The sequence below is a fragment of the Tupaia chinensis genome, unplaced genomic scaffold, assembly GCF_000334495.1.
Source record: "Tupaia chinensis unplaced genomic scaffold, TupChi_1.0 Scaffold150006_1, whole genome shotgun sequence".
Lineage (NCBI taxonomy): Eukaryota > Metazoa > Chordata > Mammalia > Scandentia > Tupaiidae > Tupaia > Tupaia belangeri.
The window spans coordinates 4,211,314-4,235,586 of record NW_006209847.1 but is presented as its reverse complement, the minus strand read 5'-3'; the positions used below and the strand labels follow the sequence as shown (position 1 = coordinate 4,235,586).

General features: G+C 41.8%; 1 protein-coding gene across 1 annotated transcript in view; it reads right to left on the bottom strand.

Moving 5' to 3' along the window:
- Nucleotides 1-24,273, bottom strand: part of R3HDM2 (R3H domain containing 2) — a 161,752-nt gene that overhangs the window by 53,844 nt on the left and 83,635 nt on the right. The window contains 3 exon segments of the mRNA XM_027769622.1: nt 1,251-1,292; nt 8,621-8,820; nt 13,041-13,154. Of these exon segments, the coding sequence (XP_027625423.1) occupies nt 1,251-1,292; nt 8,621-8,820; nt 13,041-13,065 (267 nt within the window). The 5' untranslated portion in view covers nt 13,066-13,154.

Here is a 24,273-nt window from a genome sequence, read left to right as displayed (position 1 = left end):
TCAAGGTCAGAAGTTTACTGCAGATAGCAGCAGAGCACAGTAGAAAGACACTTGGGATTGAGAACCAGAGTCCAAACTTCAAATTCTAGTTTTATATTTACAAGTTATGACATACTGAGTAAATTACTTGGCTTTTCTGAGTCTCTGTTTTTTCTTTATAAAACTGGGATTAAAAAATACCTAAAGGTATTTATGACAATTAAATGGTTTAAAGTAAGTAAACAACACTTATCACTGAATAATGCTTAGCATACAAAATACATGAAATGCTAAATGACTACACCTGAGGTGGCAAGGGAAAGAAGTACCTAAGGAAAAGTAAAAAGAACTTCCTTTAGTCCCCAAAAAAAGAAACAAAAAATTTTACAATACTTGGGATTTAATTAATAAAAAGCTAATCCACCTGCTTTACTTCCGCTGGCTGGTAAAATCACAAAAAGATCTGAAATTTACTATGCAAATCACAGAACTAATTCATCTTATTTCTTGGTCTTCGAACCAAAGCCACATACTAGCTGGTCTACACCAAAGTCAATTATTATTCTTCTGGGAAAAGGGGTTGATACCCTTCAGTATTATTTCTGGAGACAATTATTCCCACTGTAGGAAAAGTTGAACATATTATTGTTCCTCAGCTAACTTAAAAAGCTATCACACACTAACACATATAGTCTTCCCTGTTAATGCTACTTAAGATAATCAGTGATGTTCTAATTGTATCATACAATGATTAAAAACAAAATCTTCCTCCCTGCCCCAACCTAAAGAGTAAAACTGAAACCAAAAAAAAGTCTGTACTTTTAAGATATCCAAAAATGTTGAGCATTTCTACTAATGGAGCAGGATTTATTTTAAAGGAAAATTCACATGAAGAAAAAATGTGAAGGGATATAAAAAGGACTCATATGTGTAGCAATTCTCCTAGAGAAGCCAGAGTGAGCAGAGAAGCTGCAGCACAACCAGTATCAAATTATCTCAGGCTCTGTAGAAAGCTCCGTGGGGTATCGTTTTAGGCATTAGAAATAAATCATGATAGAAATAAAGATAATGAAGAAAATAAAGCCAAACCTTTCAAATATGTGTATGTATGTGCATGTGTACATGTTCACAGTTAGGGAACAAAGTATAGACAAGGAATTATACATATGCCTATGTGTAATCCGAATAAAACTTGATATTGGTGATAAATCCATTTGTGAAATATACTACTAATAACATTAGAAAAGGTGCTATGGAGGAAAGGCTCTCACCTTGGCTCTTTTCCTGGCATGACCATGGTTGGATGTCCGCCTCTGTCAGAAGGGGATTGGAAAATATTAAAGGTTGAGAAAATCAACACTTAAAACACTTAAAAAAAAAAATACATGTTTACAAAAAGAAAGGACGAGCTGCAAAAATGATTACAATAATAGGTGAACTAAGACAAAAACTCTTTGGTAGGGTCGTCCCCCTATTAGAATTCTTGCAACTGTGACATGAAAGGAACCACAGGCCACCCACAGTTCAATCACCACTAGCCAAGAAGACACAGAGTAAGACACTTATTTGTTGGCCTATTTTACACACTGATAAAAATCGCTTTTGAACAAACTGTGGAATCCCTCCCCTGATTAGGATGTTAAAAGGAAATGTCACTATCATAGCATGGTAAGAGCTTTTTTCCCCTCACCCTTTCTTACAAGATCCCACTTAATCCATAATGGATGGAAAGTATGGCTGCCATCACTTACAACATCTTTCTAAGACAGCACATTCAGAATTCTCACTTGAGATCCCGAAATATCTGTCCTGATAGCTGCAGAAATGGAAGTCGTCTTCCCAAATGTTTCCTTCCCAGAACATGAGGATTCTCCTAGTTCTAAGCTCCTGGTTGTGATTCTTACTATTTTTTCTTTCTTTCTTTCTTTCTTTCTTTCTTTCTTTCTTTTTTCTTTCTTCCTTCCTTCCTTCCTTCCTTCCTTCCTTCCTTCCTTCCTTTCTTTTTTAAGTTTGTGTCATAAGATGCATGCTCTTGCCAGAGAGAAACAGAGAGGGACAATGAGAAATCATTCCCTAAGAGGGAAGGCCATCCTTTCTCTTCCATTGTTCTCTTGGGGTTTTGGGCACACATGCACACACAGCCAATGGGATTTTCCTTTTTGTCTTTTCTTTTCTTTTCTTTTTTTTTTTTGGAGAGGTTTTTTCACTATAGGGTGCGTGCGCTCGCGAGAGAGACAGAGAGAGAGAAAGCGAGAAATCACCCCCTGGGGGGATGGTCATGTCGCAATCCCTTCTCCTCCATTCTCCTCTCGGGATCTTGGGCACACACGCACATGCGCCCGGTGTGAGTTTTAAACCACCGGGTCTGGGACTTGAACCACAGTTGACTATGTGGGAGTCCAGCGACATAGCTATTACACTAACAGCTGGTTCCCTTTTCTTTTCTTTTTTTAAATAAAGAATTATTTTGAGGCCAGCAGGTGGCATAGTGGTTAAGGGTGCTGGACTCCCACATGGCCAATGGGGTTTGAGTCCAGGACCTGGCGGTTTGCTTTCCCACTTTCTCTCTCTCTATCTTTCTCTGGTCAAAATAAAAATAAATAAATAGATAAATAAAATAATTATTTTTTTAGAATTATTTTATTTAACTTCATTTATTTATCTATTTATTTATTTAAATTTGACTGAGAAGGACCATGTGTGTGCACGCACACGCGCACATGCGTATGTGAGAGAGTGAGAGAAAGCAAGTTCCCAGATCCCGGGCTTGAACCGCTGTTGGCTATGTCAAAGTCCAACACCCTTAACCACCACACCACCTGCTGGCACCTCATCGAGATTTTCAAGCTGCCAGGTCTGGGACTAAAATAATGGCGGGCTCTGTGTGAGTCCAGCACCTTAACTAGCACAACATTTGCTGTCTCTCCCTGATAGTGACTCTTATAGCCTATATGCATCAGAGATGTAAGATGGGAGAGGATGAGAAAAAGGGAGTAAGGATGTAGGGATAAGACCTCCAGAGCAAATGGGAGAGAGAGTGGTTAACTTGCAGAGTAGAAGCTGAGGAAAATGCAGAATCAAGAACTGAGGTGGGATGAGAGAAGATAGCTAACTATTTGAGAAAATTTCTGAACACCTGAGAAGTAAAAATTTGGGAAGAGGTTGGGTAGGGTTATAGGTGGGACGAGGGGTTCTAAGATGTGTGGAATAGAACTCACTGCCTCTGGGGAGTGGAGAGAACTGAGGTTGGAGGGAAACAGAGGGCAAACAAGTCAGAGGCAATACCAGAGTGATTTTATGTACGAGAGTATTTCTCTTTACTTGGCCCTCTTCACTAGTTAGCTAATAATACTGCCACAGTGCAAAATGGAGAACTGGAAAGAGTAGGAAATGATGGTGGACTTGGTCAATGGCAAGATCTGCAGCAATGCAAGAGTCATAGTCCAGAAATATAAAGCATTACTACTGTTTCAAATAGGCAATCACCCACCCTGCACACGGATTCAGAAGATATAATGGGGGTGTATATGGAACACAAGTCTCTTCATATCTGGTTTCCTCCTAAAGGATCAACCAGTAACTAACTTCTTTTAGAGCTATCCAGAGATCTTTTATGCATATATAAGATTACTGTACATGTAAATACAGAGTTTTTAAAAATCAAGTATATTGTACATGCTACTCTTCAGAGGAGTAGAGGCTCACCTTGTTTTTTAGCTTTTTTTCATGGATATAGTTCCATAGAATATCTACCCAGTTTTTCTTCTATTTTTTGACAAAAAGTGAGACAGCATTCCCCAGGGGAATGGCCACACCACAATCTTTTCTTCTCTCCGGATTGTAGGCACACATGCGCACACACCTGGCGTCAGGTCCCAGTCACCAGGTCTGGGACTTAAATTGCAGTCACCCACGTGGAGACATGGAGTCCAGCCTTAACCACTACACCATCTGCTGGCCTCCTCCGCAGATTTTCTTAATGGCTATATGTCATTCCACTGTATGACTCTATCATGTAACTTATTTTATCAGCCTCTTAAGTTACACCAGTTAGAATGTTTCTGATATTTTGCTAGTATAAAAAAAAAAAAAAAAAGACACTGTTGAGTATCTATAAACACAGTTTATTTGTAGTCTGTTTAAACTTTTTTTTAAAGTACTGCTAACCTGCCCTTTAAAATAGTTGTATGGGGGCCAGCATGTGGCATGGTGGTTAAGGCACTGGACACTTCCACATGGCTGACCATAGTTCAAGTCCTGTACCTGGTGGCTTGTTTTCTCACTTCCCCCCCTCTCTTTCTTTGGTCAAACTAAAATAAATGAATAAATAAAATGAAATAATTTAAAAAATAGCTGTACCAATTTATACCCCTACTAACAATGTATGAATCTGCTTATTTCCCAGAGGGGAAGTTTTCATCTAACAGTCAAAAAAATGTAGTATGTACCAGGTACCATGCTAGCTACTAGAGGATACTCAGATAAAAGAAATAAACCTTGTTAAAAAAAGGAACTCATAATCCTGTTGGGGAAGACAGACAAATAGGCAATTACAAATAGTACAAGTGTGTTATAGACGTACTCACGGAGTGCTACAGGAACACGCAGCAGACACAACTAAGTCAGACCTAGCAGTATGCAGACTTCTACATTCAGAAATACTGAGTGCCTGCTATGTGCAAGGTGCTCTTAGGTCTTGGAGATGCCATGTTTGCTAAAACAGACACAATCCTGGGCCTCAGGAAACTTACAGTTTATGAGGCAGATGAGGATAAATTGAAGAATAAAAAAATATAAACCTGCGATGGGTGAGTGAAGTTGTCAAGGAAGCCTTCCTGAAAAGGATTGAGTTTAGGAAGATAAATAGTATTAGACAGATGTTATTAGGAGAGTATTCAGGAGGGAACCAGCAGTTAGCGTAATGGCTATGTCGCTGGACTCCCACGTAGTCGACCGCGGTTTGCGTCCCAGACCTGGTGGCTTAAAACCCACGCCGGGTGCGTATGCATGCGTGCCCAAGATCCTGAGAGGAGAATGGAGGAGAAAGGATTGCAGCGTGGCCATCCCCTCTGGGGGGTGATTTCTCGCTTTCAGTCTCTGTCTCTCTCCGTCTGTCTGGCAAGCGCACGCGCCCTATAGTGATAAACCTCTCAAAAAAAAAAAGTATTCAGGAGTTGGAGGTGGTCAAGGAAAGAATACTAAAGAGGGCATTCTCGGCAGAAAAAAAAAAATGTTCAAAAGCACACTTTGCCCAAACTTTTATAATGGGGACCAAGGAATCAAATAATGCTAAAGCAGAGGATGCCAGAGGCAATGGCTGACAGGCCAGGGATTCGGTCCAAATACACCCTGCAGGGAAATCTGGAACTTAGGCTAGGACAACAAAATACATAGAAAACATGAAAAGAATTGATACGATCAGTTCTTTAGATCAGTTCTTTATTTCAAAAACATCTTTCTAAATAGATATGGAAGATGAATCAGAAGAGAATACAAGTTTAAAAGCAGAAAGTCCAACTAGGAGGACATACCTAGCTGGTAATTTAAAGGACACACCTAGGTTCAGTATGTGTTAAGTGAGGGGTTGCTCATTCCAGATGGAATCTCAGAAACTGCCTATCTGTAGCACTGTTTCCATGTAAAAAAAAAAGGTTCTGAGTTTCGATTGCTGACCCCAAGAATGAATTTCAAAAGTAATAAAAATTTTTCTTTTCCAAAACTTCGTAGCTCCTGTTTATAATAGGGACCCACTTGATTGCTCCAGTTAGATTCTTAGGAAGACTTCTAGGGTGTGAGTAGGGGAAGTAGGAGAAGGAGAAGAACTTTTAGTGCTGCTGAAAGTGTGCATGGTCTGTTGAGGAATGGTAGAGGGGAGGAGTCTTCTGGGACTGCCCTATTGGATCCCGGGTGGGGACAAGACTGAAGATTTTGCAAAAGGAGCAGGAACACCAGTAGATGGCAGCAGCAGCTCCACCTGCTCTAATAGCCGCGTAAGGAGCCAAGTCTGAGGGCAGGAAGCCCTTCCAATCTCCAACACAACCTATTTGTATATCCAGGTGAGGACATTTTAAACCCAAGTGAGTATCCATAAGAAGCATAAAACCTATAGATAACCTTTCTTTTCTGCCTCTTCAAGAAGTATACAGGAGTTCAGAACACCATTTGTAACAGTCTCCTGAGAATAGAAAAACTTAGACCCAAAAGTTCACCTAATTATTATCTTTCATGTAACATGGCAGTACATAATTAAGCATTCATCACCTATCTGTCCTGAGGACTTAAAATTCATTATTGGTATCAGTGAAGGCTGGAAGTACAGCTGGAACAGTGGCAGACTGGAAGGATGGGCGGGGGAAGGCAAGCTCTGGAAGGATGCGGGGGAATGGCAGCTCACAAGTAAAAGATAATGGAAATAAAAGCAGCCAGGACAGAAATCTGGCAAACTACAAGAAAGACAGGAGAAAAGCAGGCAGCTAGAGAACAAAATATTTCAGAGAGCTGTCTGATTTTAATTCATCCCTGTATGTTGTTGCCATTTTAATCTTTAAAGAAGATAAGGCCTAGGTGAACTGAATTGTCCACAAAATTACACTTCAAGTTTCCAGACTTTCCACAATGTTGTTGCTTCTGCTTTTGAATCTAACTTCTTACTAGAATTAATGATGTATTTCCTGACTTAGAGAAAAGTCCAGTCTCAGCCCTGAGCATGAAGTAAAGGATTTATATCAATTGGTCTGTTTTAACTGGTCTGGGGTAACAGAAGAAGCCATCAGCGACTACAAAAGGAGGAAAAGGTTAGCACAGGTAAGCTAGAGTCTGGGCTGGGCTGGGCTGGGCTGGCTGGGCACCAAAGAAGAATCTTGAAATCAATGTGGCTGACCATCTCCTGCCATTATTTCTGTACTACAGGATGAATTTGGTTGGAAACAACATGGCAACCAAAGAGTAAAATTCCTCTCACTCACATTTACCAAGTAGCAAGTGTAGAGACTATTTCTGACCCAGAAAATGTCGACTGCTTTAACACAACCAGGATATGAATTTAACACCATGTGAGAAGCCAAGCAGCGCTAGTTTTAAGAGTTTACTGTATGAGCCGTTTTATGACTTCTTAAATACATGTTTGTATACAGTTTATTACCTGATAGTTAAAATCAAAATGCAGCAAATACTGCAAGAGCCAGTGAACTCAGACAAAAAGATGAGGGATTTCACTCTGTCCTCTTAAGACTTCAATGTGGACTCAATAACAAAAGGGGGAGTAGGTGTATCTTGAGAGTTAAGCTTGGGACTTTATTTATGCTTTTTTTTTTTTTTTTTTTTAAAAGCAAGAGCTTGCCAGAGACAAATTAAAGAAAAAAGCACCTCAAAATGAGGCATGGTCACATTGTAATCTCTTCTCTTCAATCTCTCCATCCTGTTGGGCATGCATGCACATGTGTGTAGTGTTTACTTATTTATTTAATTTTATTTTTTTAGAGATTTTTGCTATAGGGCGCGTGCGTGCGCTCGCCAGACAGAGAGAGATAGAAAGCGAGAAATCACCCCCCAGGGGGGATGGTCACACTGCAATCCCTTCTCCTCCATTCTCTCAGGCTCTTGGGCACGCACGTACACGCGCCCAGCGTGAGTTTAAGCCATCAGGTCTGGGATGCGAACCGCAGTCGACTACATGGGAGTTCAGCAACATAGCCATTACACTAACTGCTGGTCCCGTGTGTAGTGTTTATTAAGTAGCGAGAACTGGGATTTGAACTGTAGTTGGCCATATGGGATCCAGCTCTCTTAATCACTAGGCTGCAGGACTAGTCTTGAAGATAGGATGGAAATATATAGATATATACACACATACACAATATATGTGTACACACACACACACACACATGTCTACATCTATCTATCCACTTAACTTTCTTTAAGAATTATCTAATTTTATTTATTTATTAATTTATTTTTTTGACCACAGAGAGAGAGAGAGAGAGAAAGTAAGAAAGCAAGCTGCCATGTCTGGGACTCAAACTGTGGTCAGCCATGTAGGAGTCCAGTGTCCTTAACCATCACGCCACCTGCTGGTCCCAATACTTAATTTGCAATAGAGCATGTGCACCTGCCAGAGAGAGAGAGAGAGAGAAAGTATACCCCCCTGGGGGGGTGGCCACTGTACAATCCCTTCTTCTCCATCCTCCTCTTAGCATTTTGGGCATGCACACATACGTCCTGTGTCATTTTCAAGCTGCTGAGTGTGGGACTTGTACCAAACAGTTGGTCATGTGGGATCCAGTGCCTTAACCACCACACCACTGGCTGGCCCTGAAGTTGTGGATTTTTTTTTTTTTTTAAAGAATTATCCGTTTAATTTTACTTTTTATTATTATGTTTAAATTTGCAATAGGGCATGTGCACTCACCACAGAGAGACAAGATAGAGAGAGGGAAAGTGAGAAAGCAAGCTGCCAGGTCTGAGACTCAAACCACAGTCAGCCACGTGAGAGTTTAGTGCCCCAAACATCATGCCAGCTGCTGGCCCCTGAAGCTGGCATTTTTAAAGAGACGCAAGTAATGGCATAACTGATCAGGTTCCTATGTACCCCGCTTGTACTCAGGTATAAAGAATGTGCATGTGATACACTCCCAGTCCTTACCTGTGTCTCCTGACGGAAACTGGTATCATCCCCCTCTTTCTCAATTTCTTCTTTACTTGGAGTCTTAGATATAAACTTGTTTTTGTTTACAGATTCTTCCACCAGTTTTTTTTCTGATTCTTTCATTATTTCCAGGGTCTCCTGAGTAGTGTTACTGTTAGACATGTTCTTCAATAGAATACAGTAGCCTCTATGGACTCCTAAAGAAACATCAAATGCATTAAACAGGAAGTGTATATGGATATTTCACACACATACAAGAATTGTAACTCACATAAGTACTCCTCCCCTTTTTTTAAGTCAGATTTTTGCTATAGGGAGCAGGTGCTCACCAGAGAGAAAGAAAGTGAGAAATCACTCCCTGGAAGGATGGCTATGCTGTGATGCCTTCTCAGGATTTTGGGCATCATGCACATGCACCCAGCATGAGTTTTTTTTTGTTTGTTTGTTTGTTTTTTGAGAGGTTTTTGCTATAGAGCACGTGCACTTGCCAGACAGACAGACAGACAGACAGAAAGTGAAAATCACCCCCCGGGGGGATGGCCATGCCGCAATCCCTTCTCCTCCATTCTCCTCCATTCTCCTCTTGGGATCTTGGGCACGCACGCACACGCGCCCGGCCTGAGTTTAAGCCACCGGGTCCAGGACTCGAACCACGGTCAACTACATGGGAGTCCAGCGACATAGCCATTACGCTAACTGCTGGTCCCCCTCGCATGAGATTTAAGCTGCTGGGACCAGGACTCAAACCATGGTCAACTACATTGGGGTTCAGTGACATCCAAAGTCTTACGCCATCTGCTGGTCCCATCACATATGTACATTTTTTCCCCAGCAGCATCCCTATAAACCAGGAAGAATTTCCTTTGAAAAATGTAGAGTTTGGCAGTTGGTATGGTGATTAAGACCCTGGACTCCCACATAGCTGACCACAATTTGAGTCTTGGACATAGTGGCTTGCTTTCTCTCTCTCTCTATGTATCTCTCTCTCTGGTCAAATGGAATAATAGTAATAGTAAATAAGATTAAATAAATATGTTTTTCAAAAAAAGAATAATGTTGTCCTGGATTAATTTGTTCTTACCTTCCTTCCAGTTTTATTTATTTATTTATTTAGAGTTATTTCTTGCCATAGGGCACATGTGCTCACTGGAGAGACAGAGGGACAGAAGCAAGGAATCACCCTTCAGGGAGATGGCCACACCACAATCTCTTCACCAAAATCTCGGGATTTTGGGCAAGCACACACATGCACCCAGCATGAGTTTCAAGCTGCCAGGTCCGGGACTTGAACCCTGGTTGGCCATGTGGGCGTCCAGATGATATAACCAATATCTGCGGGTCCTGTTTTCAGCTTTATTGATGTAAAACTGACATACAATAAACTGCATATATTTAAAATGTACAATTTGGTGAGTTTAGACACACGCCTACATATATACTATGAAACTATTACCACCATTGAAACAGTTCACTCCATCACCCCCAAAAGTTTCTTAATATCCCTTTATAATCTTTCCACCCTCCTTATTGGTCCCAACCACTGATCTGCTTTCTGTCACTACAGATTTTTTTTTTTAAGAATTATTTTATTTAACATTTATTTATTTCAATTTGACCAGAGAGGGACAGAGTGAGTGGGTGAGAGAGAGAGAAAATGAGAAAGCAAGCCGCCAGGTTCAGGACTTGAACCACAGTCAGGCATGTGAGAGTACAACGGCCTTAACCACTGCCATACCACCTGCCAACCCCCATCAGCTGATTTTTAAAGTGTAATTTTTCCATGCACAAGAGGGTAAAGGGAGAGACATGGTACTCCCAACAGGGTCTTACTGAAGTAATCCACCACGAGCCTTCAGTCAACCCAGACCATGGGCTAGACGTACCCTGCGTATTCAGGATAGTCTCTGGGTTTGAACCAAGAATCTTCTCACCTGCCACTGCCTTACAGGGCAGGTCATTACATTTACCCTTGTACCACCATTTTTCCCCTCATCTGGATTCTTATTTAGTATACTTACATTGAGATTCACCAGGATTCAATTCTAAAACAATTGAGTAAAAATCCTTGGTGCCCTTTGGGTCCCCTTGTTCTCTATAGAAATTTGCTCAGATTTGCAGCTCACTTAACTCACTAGATTCTCTCCAGAAGGATGAAAAATATGAAGCTCTCTCCACCACTAGAGAAGAACATTCTCCTTTCCCAAGGGAGAACTCCCATATTTACACATAAACCACAACACTGTTACCAACCTCAAGCCACTACTCCATCAAAAAGTCCCCAAGAATAGACAATGGTTACAGAATCTGAAATCCCCTCCTTTATCTTAAGCAAGCTGAAAAAGGCAAAAAAGAGAACCTTATAATCATCTGTCCTTCAGAAAGACCGAGTTTCTCCCTAGATAAAGAGAGAGACTTGGCTTTGTTATTTATATTTACTACTTAGGTTGAGCCAATCTACCCTCTCCGACAGACACAAGGTATCAAGAGTGCAGGGGTGGCTGGCTCTTTATCACCTACAACCACTATCATGGAAATCCTGCACTGAAGCCTGCACAGTTCTCCAAGCACAAGCTAAGAAACAGAAGTTGATGCTCTATACACTATATTCATGTCTTCCAGTGCTGACCTCAGTCAACACTTAACTCCAACAATAGTTTGCAGGGGTTTCTCCTTATATGGGTTACTGATGGTACTTCAATCCTAGATCTTTTTTTTTTTTTTTTAAAGAGGTTTTTGCCTTAGGGGGCGTGCATTTGCTAGGGAGGGAGAGACAGGCAGTGAGAGGGAAAGTGAGAATCCCCCTCCCCCCAGGAGGGATAGGCGGCTACTTGGCAATCCCTTTTCATCTATTCTCCTCTTGGGATCTTGCTTACACTTGCATGCGTGCCTGTTGTGATTTTCAAGCCACTGGGTCTAGGACTTGAACTTCAGCTGGCCATGTGGGAGTCCAGTGATGTCACTGCTATGCTATCTGCTGGCCCTGTTTCTTTTCCTTCTTTAAAAAGATAAGTCTGGGGGCTGGCAGGTGGCATGACTGTTAAGGTGATGGACTCCTGTGGTTCGAGTCCTGGACCTGGTGGCTTGCTTCCTCACTTTCCCTCTCTAATTAAAACAACAGTAAATCAAGAACAAATCAAAACAATAATAATAATGAATAAAATTAAATCAAAGAATTAAAAAAAAAATAAGTCTCGGCACTCTCCCAGATGCCACATTTATTCTCAGTGTGGCCCTAGAAATAGTAAATAAAGGTGGGCAATGCTTCAAGAAAATTTTCACACCAGACATTTTTCTCTCTTTCAAATCTGTATAAAGGCTAAAACTCAGAAGACTAGAGAAGCACAGGTAACCTCCTCCTAACATAAACTAGATCATCTTTCAGATTATTGCTTTGTTCATCTCATGGCAGCTCCTGAGCAGATTCCTAGGAAGTTAGTTTGCAGGGGTTTCTCCTTAGAGTTGGACAAAGTCATTCATACAATCACAAAGTCATACAGTTAAATTTAAAGATGAGAAATGTTGGAAGAAACTAACAAAAGAAAATGGTTGATATTCCACATTGTAAATTCAGCACCAAGAGGCTTCTATAACAAATTATAACCGAGGCGAGCAGGTGGTGTGGTGGTTATGCTGTTGGACTCCTACATGGCTGACTGTGGTTTGAGTCCCAGACCTGGTGCCTTGAAGATCATGCTAGACATGAGTGTGTGCATGCATGTCCAGAATCCTGAGAGGAGAATGGAAGAGAAGGGACTGCAGGGTGGCCACCCCCCGGGGGGCGATCTCTCACTTTGCCTCTCATTCTCTATCTGGTGAGCACATTTACCCTACGGTGAAAAGTTAAAAAAAAAAAAAAAAAAGTTATAACCTACAGAGCTTTATGAGTCATTAGCTGCAGGAGGGACTCTGTTTATATGTGTATTTATTACTCCTCTCCCACCAATGGATTAATGAGGCCTAAATCCTCTTTAGTTTAAAGTACTAGTAATATTCAGCACATGCCTGTTGCATATCTCTTAGCTAAGAAACATTAGTAAAGATCATAATTGGAAGAATCCTCAAATATGACCCCACCCAATCTCTCCCTATTCCTCAAAGAAGAGCTCCTTTCTCTAACTTCCTAAAAGACCTGCTAGCCTCTCTTGGAAAATTTCTGGGCCAGTTTCTGAAGCACTCTTAACCATTTACATAGTTGCTCCCTATTAATAAGCTATGGACTGCTTCACTCTTGATCCTAAATCAAACTTACAATCACATAAAATTAAGTTTACCTCTTTGATCACATGATAGACCTTCAATCTTTTTCTCTATTCTAGGCTTAAGTAGACTCAAACAGATTTCTTTGTCAAAAAGAGAAGGTGTTACGGAAAAATATAAAGTAGCTGCTTCTTCCCCCCCCCCCATGAGCCTTACTTACCAAATAGGTAGGTATATTTCTTCATATCAGAATGACAACTTCACTACTCTCTCTAATACGTGGGTCCAGAAAGGATCAAATCTGAACACCTAGAGTAATTTTAGTGTCTGAGCACTGTTTCTCAGACACAATACATAGAAAACAAAAGAGAATAGACAATAACAATAACCACCTGTGGAATATGTTCCCATAAAGAAATTAAAGTTTCAAGGAGCCAGTCACGTGGCTTCTTTAATTTACTGGGGAAACAGGAAAACTTGAACTTTAGATTCTTACAGATACCCATAAAACAATGATTAAACCACCCACTTTGAAGAATTTAGTCAGTCATTTCATTGAGAACACCAGCTTCTTGCAGAGTTGTGCAAATTAATCTTTATTTTTAAGTGTGTTTGTTCCTTCCATGAGAAAGAAAGAGACAGGCACCCCCAACAGGATCTTTATGCTGTGATCCACCCCCAGCTCCAGCCGGGATCATGAGGACACACCTGGCGAGTGCGGAGAGGGCTCTGAAATAAGAACCCAGGGCCTTCTCATCCAGGTCCAGCATCTTGGAGTTTACCTTACCGCTGTGCCACTGGCTGGCTTACTGGCCTAACAAAGTAATTCTTACACTGAGAAAGAAGGAAGCAGCTCAGACCAGCAGAAGGCATACTGGTTACACTGCTGGATTCCCACATGGTTGACTGCAGTTCAAGTCCCAGACACAGAGGCTTAGAATTCATGCTGGGCGTGTGTGAGTGCATGCGAAGATTCAGAGAGGAAAATGGAGGTGAAAGGACTGTGGTGTGGCCATCCCCATGGGGGGGTGATTTCTCACTTTCTGTGTCTGTCTCTCTCTGGCAAGCGCAAGTGCCCTATAGCAAAAATAAAATCTCTTAAAAAAAAAAAAAGATAGCAGCAGAGGAAAAGACAAGTTAGGACACTATACCGGCTATCTCTCCAGACCTCCCCTTTATTCCATACTCACTGACCTAACATATACTTCTTTTGGTCTTTGCCTTCCTCTGAAGACACATGATCAGGGAGACACATTAACCCTGAGCTTTTGGAATGGATACCAATTAGCTAGACCAATCATCGTAATTGTTTCCTCTTTGTGACTGGTCTTGGAAGGTACATGTGAGTCAATCATCACGAGTGAGACATGAGAATGCTAAGTGGGTGACTGTGTCAAGGAAAGGCAACCCACTGTATTTACATTGTTTTTTCTTTTCTTTTTTTTTTTTTTTAAGGCCACTAGAGAAAAATAGTCATTATCTTTTGCTGAGGGTGATCTTGTGTGCAGATGATGCCCGGATTGTGTGGTGGCACCCAGCCAGCTCACGGAGGATAGGGCAAATAGAAGCAGCTCATATCCTTGATGTGATACAGACACTGTATGAGCCAACCTGGATCTTTCCTGGATCTTCCCTAGCTCTGGACTCCTTGATATGTGAGGTCATAAATCCTCTTATCAGTTAAACTCTTTTGAGTTGAGTTTACTATCCTGTGAGATAGTCAGGAAGGGTATATTAAGAGAGGGACTATCTGGACCAGACAGAGATGCCCAACTTTATAAGTAGAAAATAACCAACAGGAAGGGACCAGCAGTTAGTGTAATAGCTATGTCGCTGGACTCCCATGTAGTTGACTGCGGTTCGTGTCCCGGACCCGGTGGCTTAAAACTCACGCCGGGCGCGTGTGCATGTGTGCCCAAGATCCCGAGAGGAGAATGGAGGAGAAGGGATTGCGGCGTGCCCATCCCCACCCCAGCAAAAAAAAAAAAAAAAAAAAAAACCCTCAGAAATAACCAACACAGAGAGAGATTTTAATAATAATTGGTTAAAAAATTTTGAGTGCCTACATTGTGTCAGTGTACTACCCTCAAGTATTTTATATATCTCATTTAATCGTTTGTCTTCTAAAATAATTTTAATTGTAATTCCTAGTTTACATATGAAAATTGTGTATTTTAAAGGTATAGTTTTTTTTGCCTTGTTTTGTGTTGTAGATTTTTGCTATAGGGCACGATGTGCTTTGCCAGCAAGAGACAGAAAGAGGGAAAATGAGAAATCACCCTTTGGGATGGCCATGCTGCAATCCTTTCTCCTCCATTCATTTCTTGGGACTTTGGTCATGCATGCACACATGGCTGGCATGATTTTCAAGTCGCTGAGTCTGGGATTTGAACTGTGGTAAGCCATATGGGAGATGGTTAACTACCACACTACCTGCTGGTCTCTACAGTGTTTCTTTTTTTTTTTTTTAAAGATTTAATTTTTTCATCATTGTTATTATTATTACTCATTTATAATCTGCTGCAGGGTACATGTGTGAGAGAGAAAGCAAGCCACCAGGTCTGGGACTCGAACTGTGGTCAACCACATGAAGAGTCCAGCACTCAACTACCAAGCCACCTGCCAGCCTCTACAGTGTGGTTTTAAAAAACATGTATACAATGTGTAATGATCAAGGCAATAAACATATCCAACAATTACAACATTTATTATTACTTTGTGTTGTGCATGTTTGAAAACTGCTCTTCTGGTTATTTTGAAATATATATTGAATTGTCACCAATGTTCTTTACTATGCTACAGTTTTCAATACTCATTTACTTACATGCACCTTTGTATCTGTTGGCCAAGTTCTCTCCATACTCCTTCCCCACTCCCTATGTTCTGAGTAACTACCATTACACTTCACTTGTATGTGATGGAATCTCACAGCTTTCACTAATGACTGAGGACATACAGTATTTATCTTTCAGAGCCTAGTTTATTTTACTTAGCATTATTTCCTTTAGGTTTGTCAATTTTGCCTCAAATGACGGGAATTCATTCTTTTTATGGTTGAACAGCATTCCATTGTGTATAAGATCACATTTTCTTTAGCCGCTCATCAGTTTTGGGGCACTTAGGTTGATTGCATACCCTAGTTACTGTGAATAACACTACAGTAAACATGGGAGTATGACTATCTTATTTTTTTTTAATTTTCTGTAGGGCACGTATGCTCACCAGAGAAAGACAGAGAGGGAGGGAAGGTCAGAAAGCAAACTGCCAGGTCAGGGACTCAAACTGTAGTCGGCCATGTGGAAATCCAGTGCCTTAACCACAGTACTGCCTGCTAGCACTGTGAATATCTCTTTGACATATTAATTTCTTTTCTTTTGGGTATACACCCAGTAGTAGAATTACTAGGTTGTTAAGATATGTCTATTTTTAGCTTTTTTGAGGAACATCCATATTGTCTTCCATAATTGTTGTACTAATTGACATTCCTACCAACAGTGCACAAGAAAGTTCTCCTTTCTCCACAGCTTCACCAGTTCTTGCTTTTTGTTTTTTAGATGACAACTACTCTAACTGAAGTGAAATAATACTTTGTTAAGCTTTTGATTTGCATTTCTCTGATTAGCAATGTTGAGAATTTTTTTCACATGCTACTGGTCATTTGTATGCCTTTATTTGTTTGTTATTGGGCTCATGTGTTCGCTTGTGGGGTGGGTTGAGGGTGGAGGGAGGAGGGACAATGGTCACAGTGCAATCCTTCTCCTCTCAGGATTTTGGGTGGGCATGCACACACACCTGGCATGCTTTTCAAGCTATTAGGTCCAGGATTCGAACTCTGCATTCAGTTATTTGAGATCCACCTGTCTTAACCACCATGCTGCTGGCTGGCCTCTGTTTGCCTTTTTATTTTTTGTTCCTTTTTTCTCCCCTTTTTGCTAGAGGGCATGGTCACTCATGACAGAAAGATCAAGAGACAGACAGAGGGAGTGGCGAAGACAGCTCCCATGTGGAATGGTCATGCTGTAATCTCTTCTCTGTTCTTCTCTTTATGGGATTTTGAGCAGGCATGTGCAAGCTCCCAGCATGTTCCTCAAGCTGCCAGGTCCAAGACTCAACCCACATGATTGGCCATGTGGGATCTGGCTGCCTTAAACACCAACCCATGGAACTGGCCCCTGTATGCCTCATTTTGAGAATTCTCTGTTCAGATCTATTGCCCTTATTTTATTTTTTGGAGACATTTTTGCTATAGGGCATGTATGCTCGCCAGAAAGACAAAGAGAGACAGAGAGACAGAAAGTGAGAAATCATCCCCCAGGGAGGATGGCCACACCACAATCCCTTCTCCTCCATTCTCCTCTCAGGATCTTGGACACACACACGTGCCCGGTGTGAGTTTAAGCCACCAGGTCCAAGACTTGAACCATGGTCGACTACACGGGAATCCAGCAACATAGCCATTACGTCAACTACTGATCCTATTGTCAATTTCTTAAGTTGGATTTTATTTATTTATTTATTCTTGGATAGCGGTTTGACTTCCTTACATAATCTAGCTGTCCTGTCTCCACTTGTGTATCTCTAGTAAACGAACTCTGGATAGAAATAATTTCTTTTAGGAACACCTTCCTTATAAAGAGGAAAATTTCTCTCTCTGTTACTTCCTTCCACTGGCCCCAGTTTAGTTTTCAGTGAAAGTCATGACGAACAAGTTTAATTCTGCTTCCATTTCATTCCTTTACATAAGACAATTTTATTTCCTTCTCTAAACTTTCCCAGTTTTAAGTCAGGTGCCAAATTCACATGGTTTTAAATCTCATAATTTTGCCTCTAGGTTTATAAAAGCAGCTGTCCTAAAGTAGACAAAGAGTAGTAAGGAGGGGTCAGAGTGCTATTCCAGAGTCAAGATCCATCAGAAAGAAGACTAAGTAGAAAACCCTATTTCTTCAGCTGAGGTTGTTTTGCTCTCCGAAATAACCTTTAAGGTCATTTCCAGTCCTGAAATCTCATGCTCTTCACACTTTTGAGCTATAAGTATTCCTGGAATCAAATTTTTCTGGGCCAAACAAAAGCAAAAGTTGTTGCTAAAGGACTAGACAATTTATTATCTTAAAAAAAGCCTTGAAGAGTAAGAATAAAGCCAGTAGAAAGTTAAAAGGCAATGAAGTAATTGTCACTCTTGATGGCTTATTTGGTATAGAAAGGAAATTAAGGACTTGGAAGGTTTTTTGGTGGGAGAAGAAAGAAACTATTTCATACATAGATGTGACTAAAACAAAGTGAAGACATTCAGCTCCCAGGAGAGCCTAGATGTGTGCTTCCCTACAACCAATTTGTGCACATTGTACATTTCATCTGGGCAGATAGCAGAATTTCTAAGGCAGAATGTCTCCTGAGGACACTCAGTGGCTCAAAGCTACACAGAGGGGACTATAAGGTGTGGGGCACAAGAAGTGGGAGTGAGGAAATAAGATGATACAGGGGAGGGTGATAGAAAGCTAGGATTTGGCCATTTTTTTCAGGGAGAATACTACATATTCCCCATAAATTTTTTGACTGCCAAGGTAAGTACCTTCCAGAATGTTGTGAGATTATATGTCCTTCCATCAACTCTATACAACTTTCTAGGCATTGGGCCAAAAGGAATATATTATACAGGAGATGCTCAGAGACAGAGGACAGTTTCATTTTCTCCCTTTTAATCTATGGCTGAGTAGAGAAACAGCAAGTAAAAAGACAATATCTGGGTGCTAAAAATTCCAATTTACCCTAGAGCAAATTCCTTGTAAAATTTTCTAGTCCTTTACTAATTTGTGTATCAAGAATAAATTACTCCCAATTGATACTCATATTTTAAAAAATGGTTTACAATCTAGGAACTCAGAGAATGGATAAATATATTGTGGTATAGTCATAATGGAAAACTATTCAACAATAAAAAAGAATGAATTACCAACACACAAAATATGACTGGATCTTAAAATTGTTATGGTAAATGAAAGAAAACAGACTCTCCTATCCCCTTAAAAATACACAATATAAGGGCACTTAAAAAGTTCAGAGGGGGGACCAGCAGTTAGCGTAATGGCTATGTCGCTGGACTCCCACGTAGTTGACCGCGGTTCGCGTCCCGGACCCGGTAGCTTAAACTCACGCCGGGCGCGTGTGCGTGTGTGCCCAAGATCCCGAGAGGAGAATGGAGGAGAAGGGATTGCGGTGTGGCCATCCCCCCGGGGGGTGATTTCTCACTTTCCGTCTCTCTGTCTCGGTCTGTCTGGTGAGCACACGTGCCCTATAGCAAAAGCCTCGTCTGCCTGGCAAGCGCAGGTGCCCTGTTGAAAAACCCCTTAAAAAAAAAAAAAAAAAAAAAGTTCATGGAGGGACCAGCTGATGACATAATGGTTATATCGCTGGCCTCTCAAGTAGTCAACCATGGTTTGAGTCCCGTACCCAGTGACTTAAAAACTAATGCTGGGTATGTATGTGTGCATGCCCACAATCCTAAGAGGAGAATGGAGTGGGAGGGATTGCAGCATGGCCATTACCCCTGGGGGTGATTTCCCACTTTCTTTCTCTCTCTCTCCAGTGAGTGGACATGCCCTACAGCAAAAATCCCTCTTTAAGAAAAGGGAGGGGGAACCAGCAGTTAACATAATGGCTATGTCACTGGACTCTCACGTAGTCGACCGCAGTTCACATCCCAGACCTGGTGGCTTAAAACTCACGCCAGGCGCGTGTGCGTGCGTGCCCAAGATCCCGAGAGGAGAATGGAGAAGGGATTGCGGTGTGACCATCCCCCCTGGGGGGTGATTTCTCACTTTCTGTCTCTATGTCTCTCTGTGTCTGTCTGGCGAGTGCACGCGCCCTATAGCGAAAATCTCTCTCAAAAAAAAAAAAAAAGAAAAGGGAGGTAGGTAGCATGGTGGTCAAGGGTGCTGGATTCCCACATGGCCAACTGTGGTTCCAGTCCCAGACTGGTGGCTTGCTTTCTCACTTTCTCCCTCTCTCTTGCTCTGTCTTTCTGTGATCAAATTTAAATAAATAAAGTTAAATGAAAAATAATTATTAAAAAAAAAAAAAGCTCACAGAGGGCCAGTAAGTGGCATTGTGGTTAAGGTGCTGGATCTCACATGGCTAACTCCATGGTTCAAGTCCCAGCAGCCTGAAAAACACAATGGGCACATGTGTGTGCATGCCCAAAATCCCAAGAGGAGAATGAAGAAGGGACAGCAGCACAGTCATTCTCCCTGGTGAGTGATTTATCATGTTCCCAATCCCCCTCTCTCTTCCCAGTGAGTGCACATACCCTATGGCAAAAATGTAAAAACAAAAACAAAAAGAACAGAAAAATGTAATTGAAACACTCATTTATTTTTATGCAAAACCCCCCCCTGAAATTCACACTTAGCTTTTTTCATAATACATTTTTTTTAAAGGAAGATTTTTGCTATAGGGACATGCGCTCACTGGAAAGACAGAGAGACAGAGAACGAGAAATCATCCCCCCACCCCCCACCCAATGGGGATGGCCATGCCGCAATCCTTTCTCCTCCATTCTCCTTTTGAGATCTTGGGCATGTACACACATGTACCAGGCATGAATTTAAGTTGCCTGGTCCAGGACTCGAACCGTGGTAGACAATGTGGGAGTCCAGCAATGTAACCATTATGTCATTTGCTGGTCCTGCATAATACACATTTTTCATGAACATTTTGAAGACTCCATATATATACACACACACATATATATGTACGTTTGTGTATGTGTGTGTGTGTGTGTGTGTGTGTGTATATGTATGTGTATGTGCATCTGTTTACATAAAGTTTAAGAACAAGCAAAGCTAACCTATGGCCTTGCCTTGGTGGTGCAAGTGGATGCTGAACTCAGTGCAGGAAGCCACAGGGCTAACTGTGGGCTCAAATCCCCAGCCTGATTACCTGAAACATGTGGGGCACGTGCACATGCCTAAGACCCTGATGAATTGGAGAGTTGGAGAAAGGGAACTGTGCTGTGGTGAGTATCTGTCTCCCCCGTACCTCCTCCCTTCCCCCTCCTCCTTCCTCTTCCCCCCCTTCCTTCCTCTTCCCCCCCTTCCTTCTCTCTCACATGTGCACATATATGCACTATCTTTTTTTTATGCCATAGAGTAAGTGTACTCACCAGGGAGAGACAGTAAGACAGTGAGAGAGAAAGCAAGAAATCACATCCCAGGAAGATGGCCACGCCACAATCCCTTCTTCTCTATTCTACTCTCGAGATTTTGGGCGTGCACGTACATGCATCTGGTATGAGTATCAAGCCACTGAGTCCAGAACTTGGAACTGCAGTTGGTTATGTGGGAATCCAGTGCCCGACCACTATGCTACCTGCTGGTCCCCATCCTGGCATGATTTTCAGGCCGCTGAGTACAGGACTTAAACCATGGTCAGCCATGTGGAAGTTCAGTGTCTTAATCACAATGCCACCTTCTGGCCCCATATACATTATCTTGAATGAAATAAACAGACTTAAAAAAAAAAAAACAGAACCTAATTTACAGTGATTGAAATAAGAAAGCGGTTGCTTAGGGCTTTGGGGTATCTGATTGGAAAGAGAAATAAGCGACTATCTAGGAATAATGAAAATAATTTATTGGGGCTAGCAGATGGTGTACCAGTTACATTACTGGACTCCCACATGGCTGACCATGATTCAAGTCCTAGACCCAGTGGCTTGAAACTCATGCTGGGTGCATGTACTTGCACGCCTAAGACCTTGGGAGGAGACTGGAGGAGGGATTGCAGCGTGGCCATCTCCTCAGTGGTGATTTCTCACTTTCTCTCTCTCTCTGATGAGCGCACACAGCCTAAGACAAAAACCTCTCAGGGAAAAAAAAATTCTATCTTGTTTGGGGCAGTGGTTATATAGGTGTATACAACTGTCAAAGCTACATGAAATGAACACTAAAAATGAAGATCTGTGCGGGCCAGCATGTGGCATGGTGATTAAGGTGGCTGGATCCCACATGGCTGATTTTGTGGTTTGAGTCTTGGACCCAGTGGCTTGAGAAACACACTGGGCATGCATGTCTAAAATCCTGAAAAGAGAGACCAACAGATGAGAAGAGACTGTGACATGACAGTCCCCCTAGAGGGGTGGTCTCTCACTTTTCTCCCATCTCTCTTTCTCCAGTGAGTATATGTGTCCTCTGACCTAAATAAATAAATAAATAAATATTTGTGCATTTTTGCATTTTATTATATGGTACTTAACACCACACACACACAAAAAAAGTTCTCTTAGGAATCATCAGTGGGGATGTGGCATCCATAGAAGTAAAATGGCAAGTTCAAACAAAATAGTGTAGGTGCTAATGCACTGCAAGTCTTTTCTATTTACTTTGCCTTTTTTTTTTTTTTTTAAGGTTTTTGATATAGGGTGCATGCGTTCGCCAGAAAAAGAGAGAGACAGAGAGACAGAAAGTGAGAAATCACTCCCTGGGGGGATGGTCATGCCACAATCCCTTCTCCTCCATTCTTTTCTCGGGATCTTGGGCATGCACACACACGTGCCCAGAGTGAGTTGAAGCCACCAGGTCTGGGACTTAAACCGTGGTTTACTACATGGGAGTCCAGCAACATAGCCATCACGCCAACTCCTTGTCCCGCTTTCTTTCTTTTTTATTTTTTAAGAGAGATTTTTTTGCTATAGGATGCATGCATTGTCAGCAAGACAGAGAGCCAGAAAGCAAGAAATCACCCCCCCACCCCGAGGAGATGGCCACACCACAATCCCTTCTCCATTCTCCTTCCAGGATCTTGGGCATACATGCACATGCGCCCGGTGTGAGTTTTAAGTCACCGGGCCCAAGACTTGAACTGTGGTCAACTACATGGAACTCCAGCAACATAATCATTACTCCATCTGCTGGTCCCTGATTTTTTTTTTTTAATTGTTTCTTTTCTTTTTTAAAATTTGCTAGAAGGCCCACACACTTGCTGGAGAAAGAGACAAAGTGAGAAAGTACCCCCTATGAAGCAGGATCATCTCCTCTCATCTATTTCTCCCTCTCCTCAGGATTTTGGACATGCATAAACACACATGTGCCTGGCACATTTCTCTAGCCACTGGGTCAAGGACTTAAATTACAGACTCAGCTATGTGGTATCCAGCCACTTGAACCACACCATGGGCTGGCCCTCTTATTATTTTTCTATATACTTAATACAAACATAATTCCTTGTTTAAATATTTTTCAGATAAAGAATGCAAATCTCAGAGGAATAAAGTAACTTTCCCAAGTCAATACATGAGGGGGAAAGACAGGATTCCTTCCAGTCTGCTCCCAAAGTCAAAGTTCCATGTGCTCCAAGGTAGCTGGCCGTTCAGTTGTGTTTTAGGGCATGGGATGTGGGATGGAAGCATGCCTAACTCTTAGGCCTCTCTTTTGAGAATACCAATGAGGGGACCAGCAGAGGACAGAGCTGGATGCCCACATAGTTGACCGCGTTTCGAGTCCTGGACTTGGCGGCTTCAAACTCACCCAGGTGCATGTGCATGCATGTCCAAAATTCTGAGAGGAGATTGGAGGAGAAGGGAATGCAGTGTGGTCATCCCCCCTGGGAGGTGATTTCTTGTGTTCTATCTCTCTGATAAGTGGACGGGCCCTATAGGAAAAATCATTCTCTACAAAAAATAAACAAATAATACCAATGGGGAACTTATTTTATTTTTTTTAATTAAAAAATTAGGTGTATAGGAGTTGCATGTTGGCACAGCGGTAAGAACAGGCAATTTTGTTCCTAGTTGAAGTCTGGAGACTTCCCTGAGTATGCCAGACACAAGCTTGTCCATGACCTGGGGCTGGCTGAAGGGTAGGGATGGATCACTTGATCAAGACCCTGTTGGGGTTATGTGTGTGTTCTTTCTCTCTCTCACAGAACATATAAATAAATAAACTTTAGAAGCCAGCAGGTGATGTGGTGGTTAAGGTGCTGGTCAATCCCACATGGCCAATTACAGTTCGAGACCTAGACCTGGTGGTTTGCTTTCTCACTTTCCTTCTTTCTCTCTCTCTCTCTGTGTCTCTCTCTGGTCAAATTAAAATAAATGAATGAATAAATAAAATTAATTATTAAAAATAAATAAATAGGAACCAGCAGTTAGTGTAATGGCTATGTTGCTGGACTCCCACGTGGTTGGCTATGGTTCAAGTCCCAGACCCGGTGGCTTAAACTCACGCCAGGCGCATGTGCATGCGTGCCCAAGATCCCGAGAAGAGAAAGGAGAAGGGATTGCAGCGTGGTCATTCCCCCCCACCTCCCCACCCCGGGAGGGACTTCTCGCATTCTGTCTTTCTGTTTCTCTGATGAGCGCACGTGCCCTATAGCAAAAACCTCTCCAATAAATAAATAAACAAACAAATAAATAAATAAATCAACTTTCAAAAACATTAAGTTTAGCAGCCGCGCGCGCG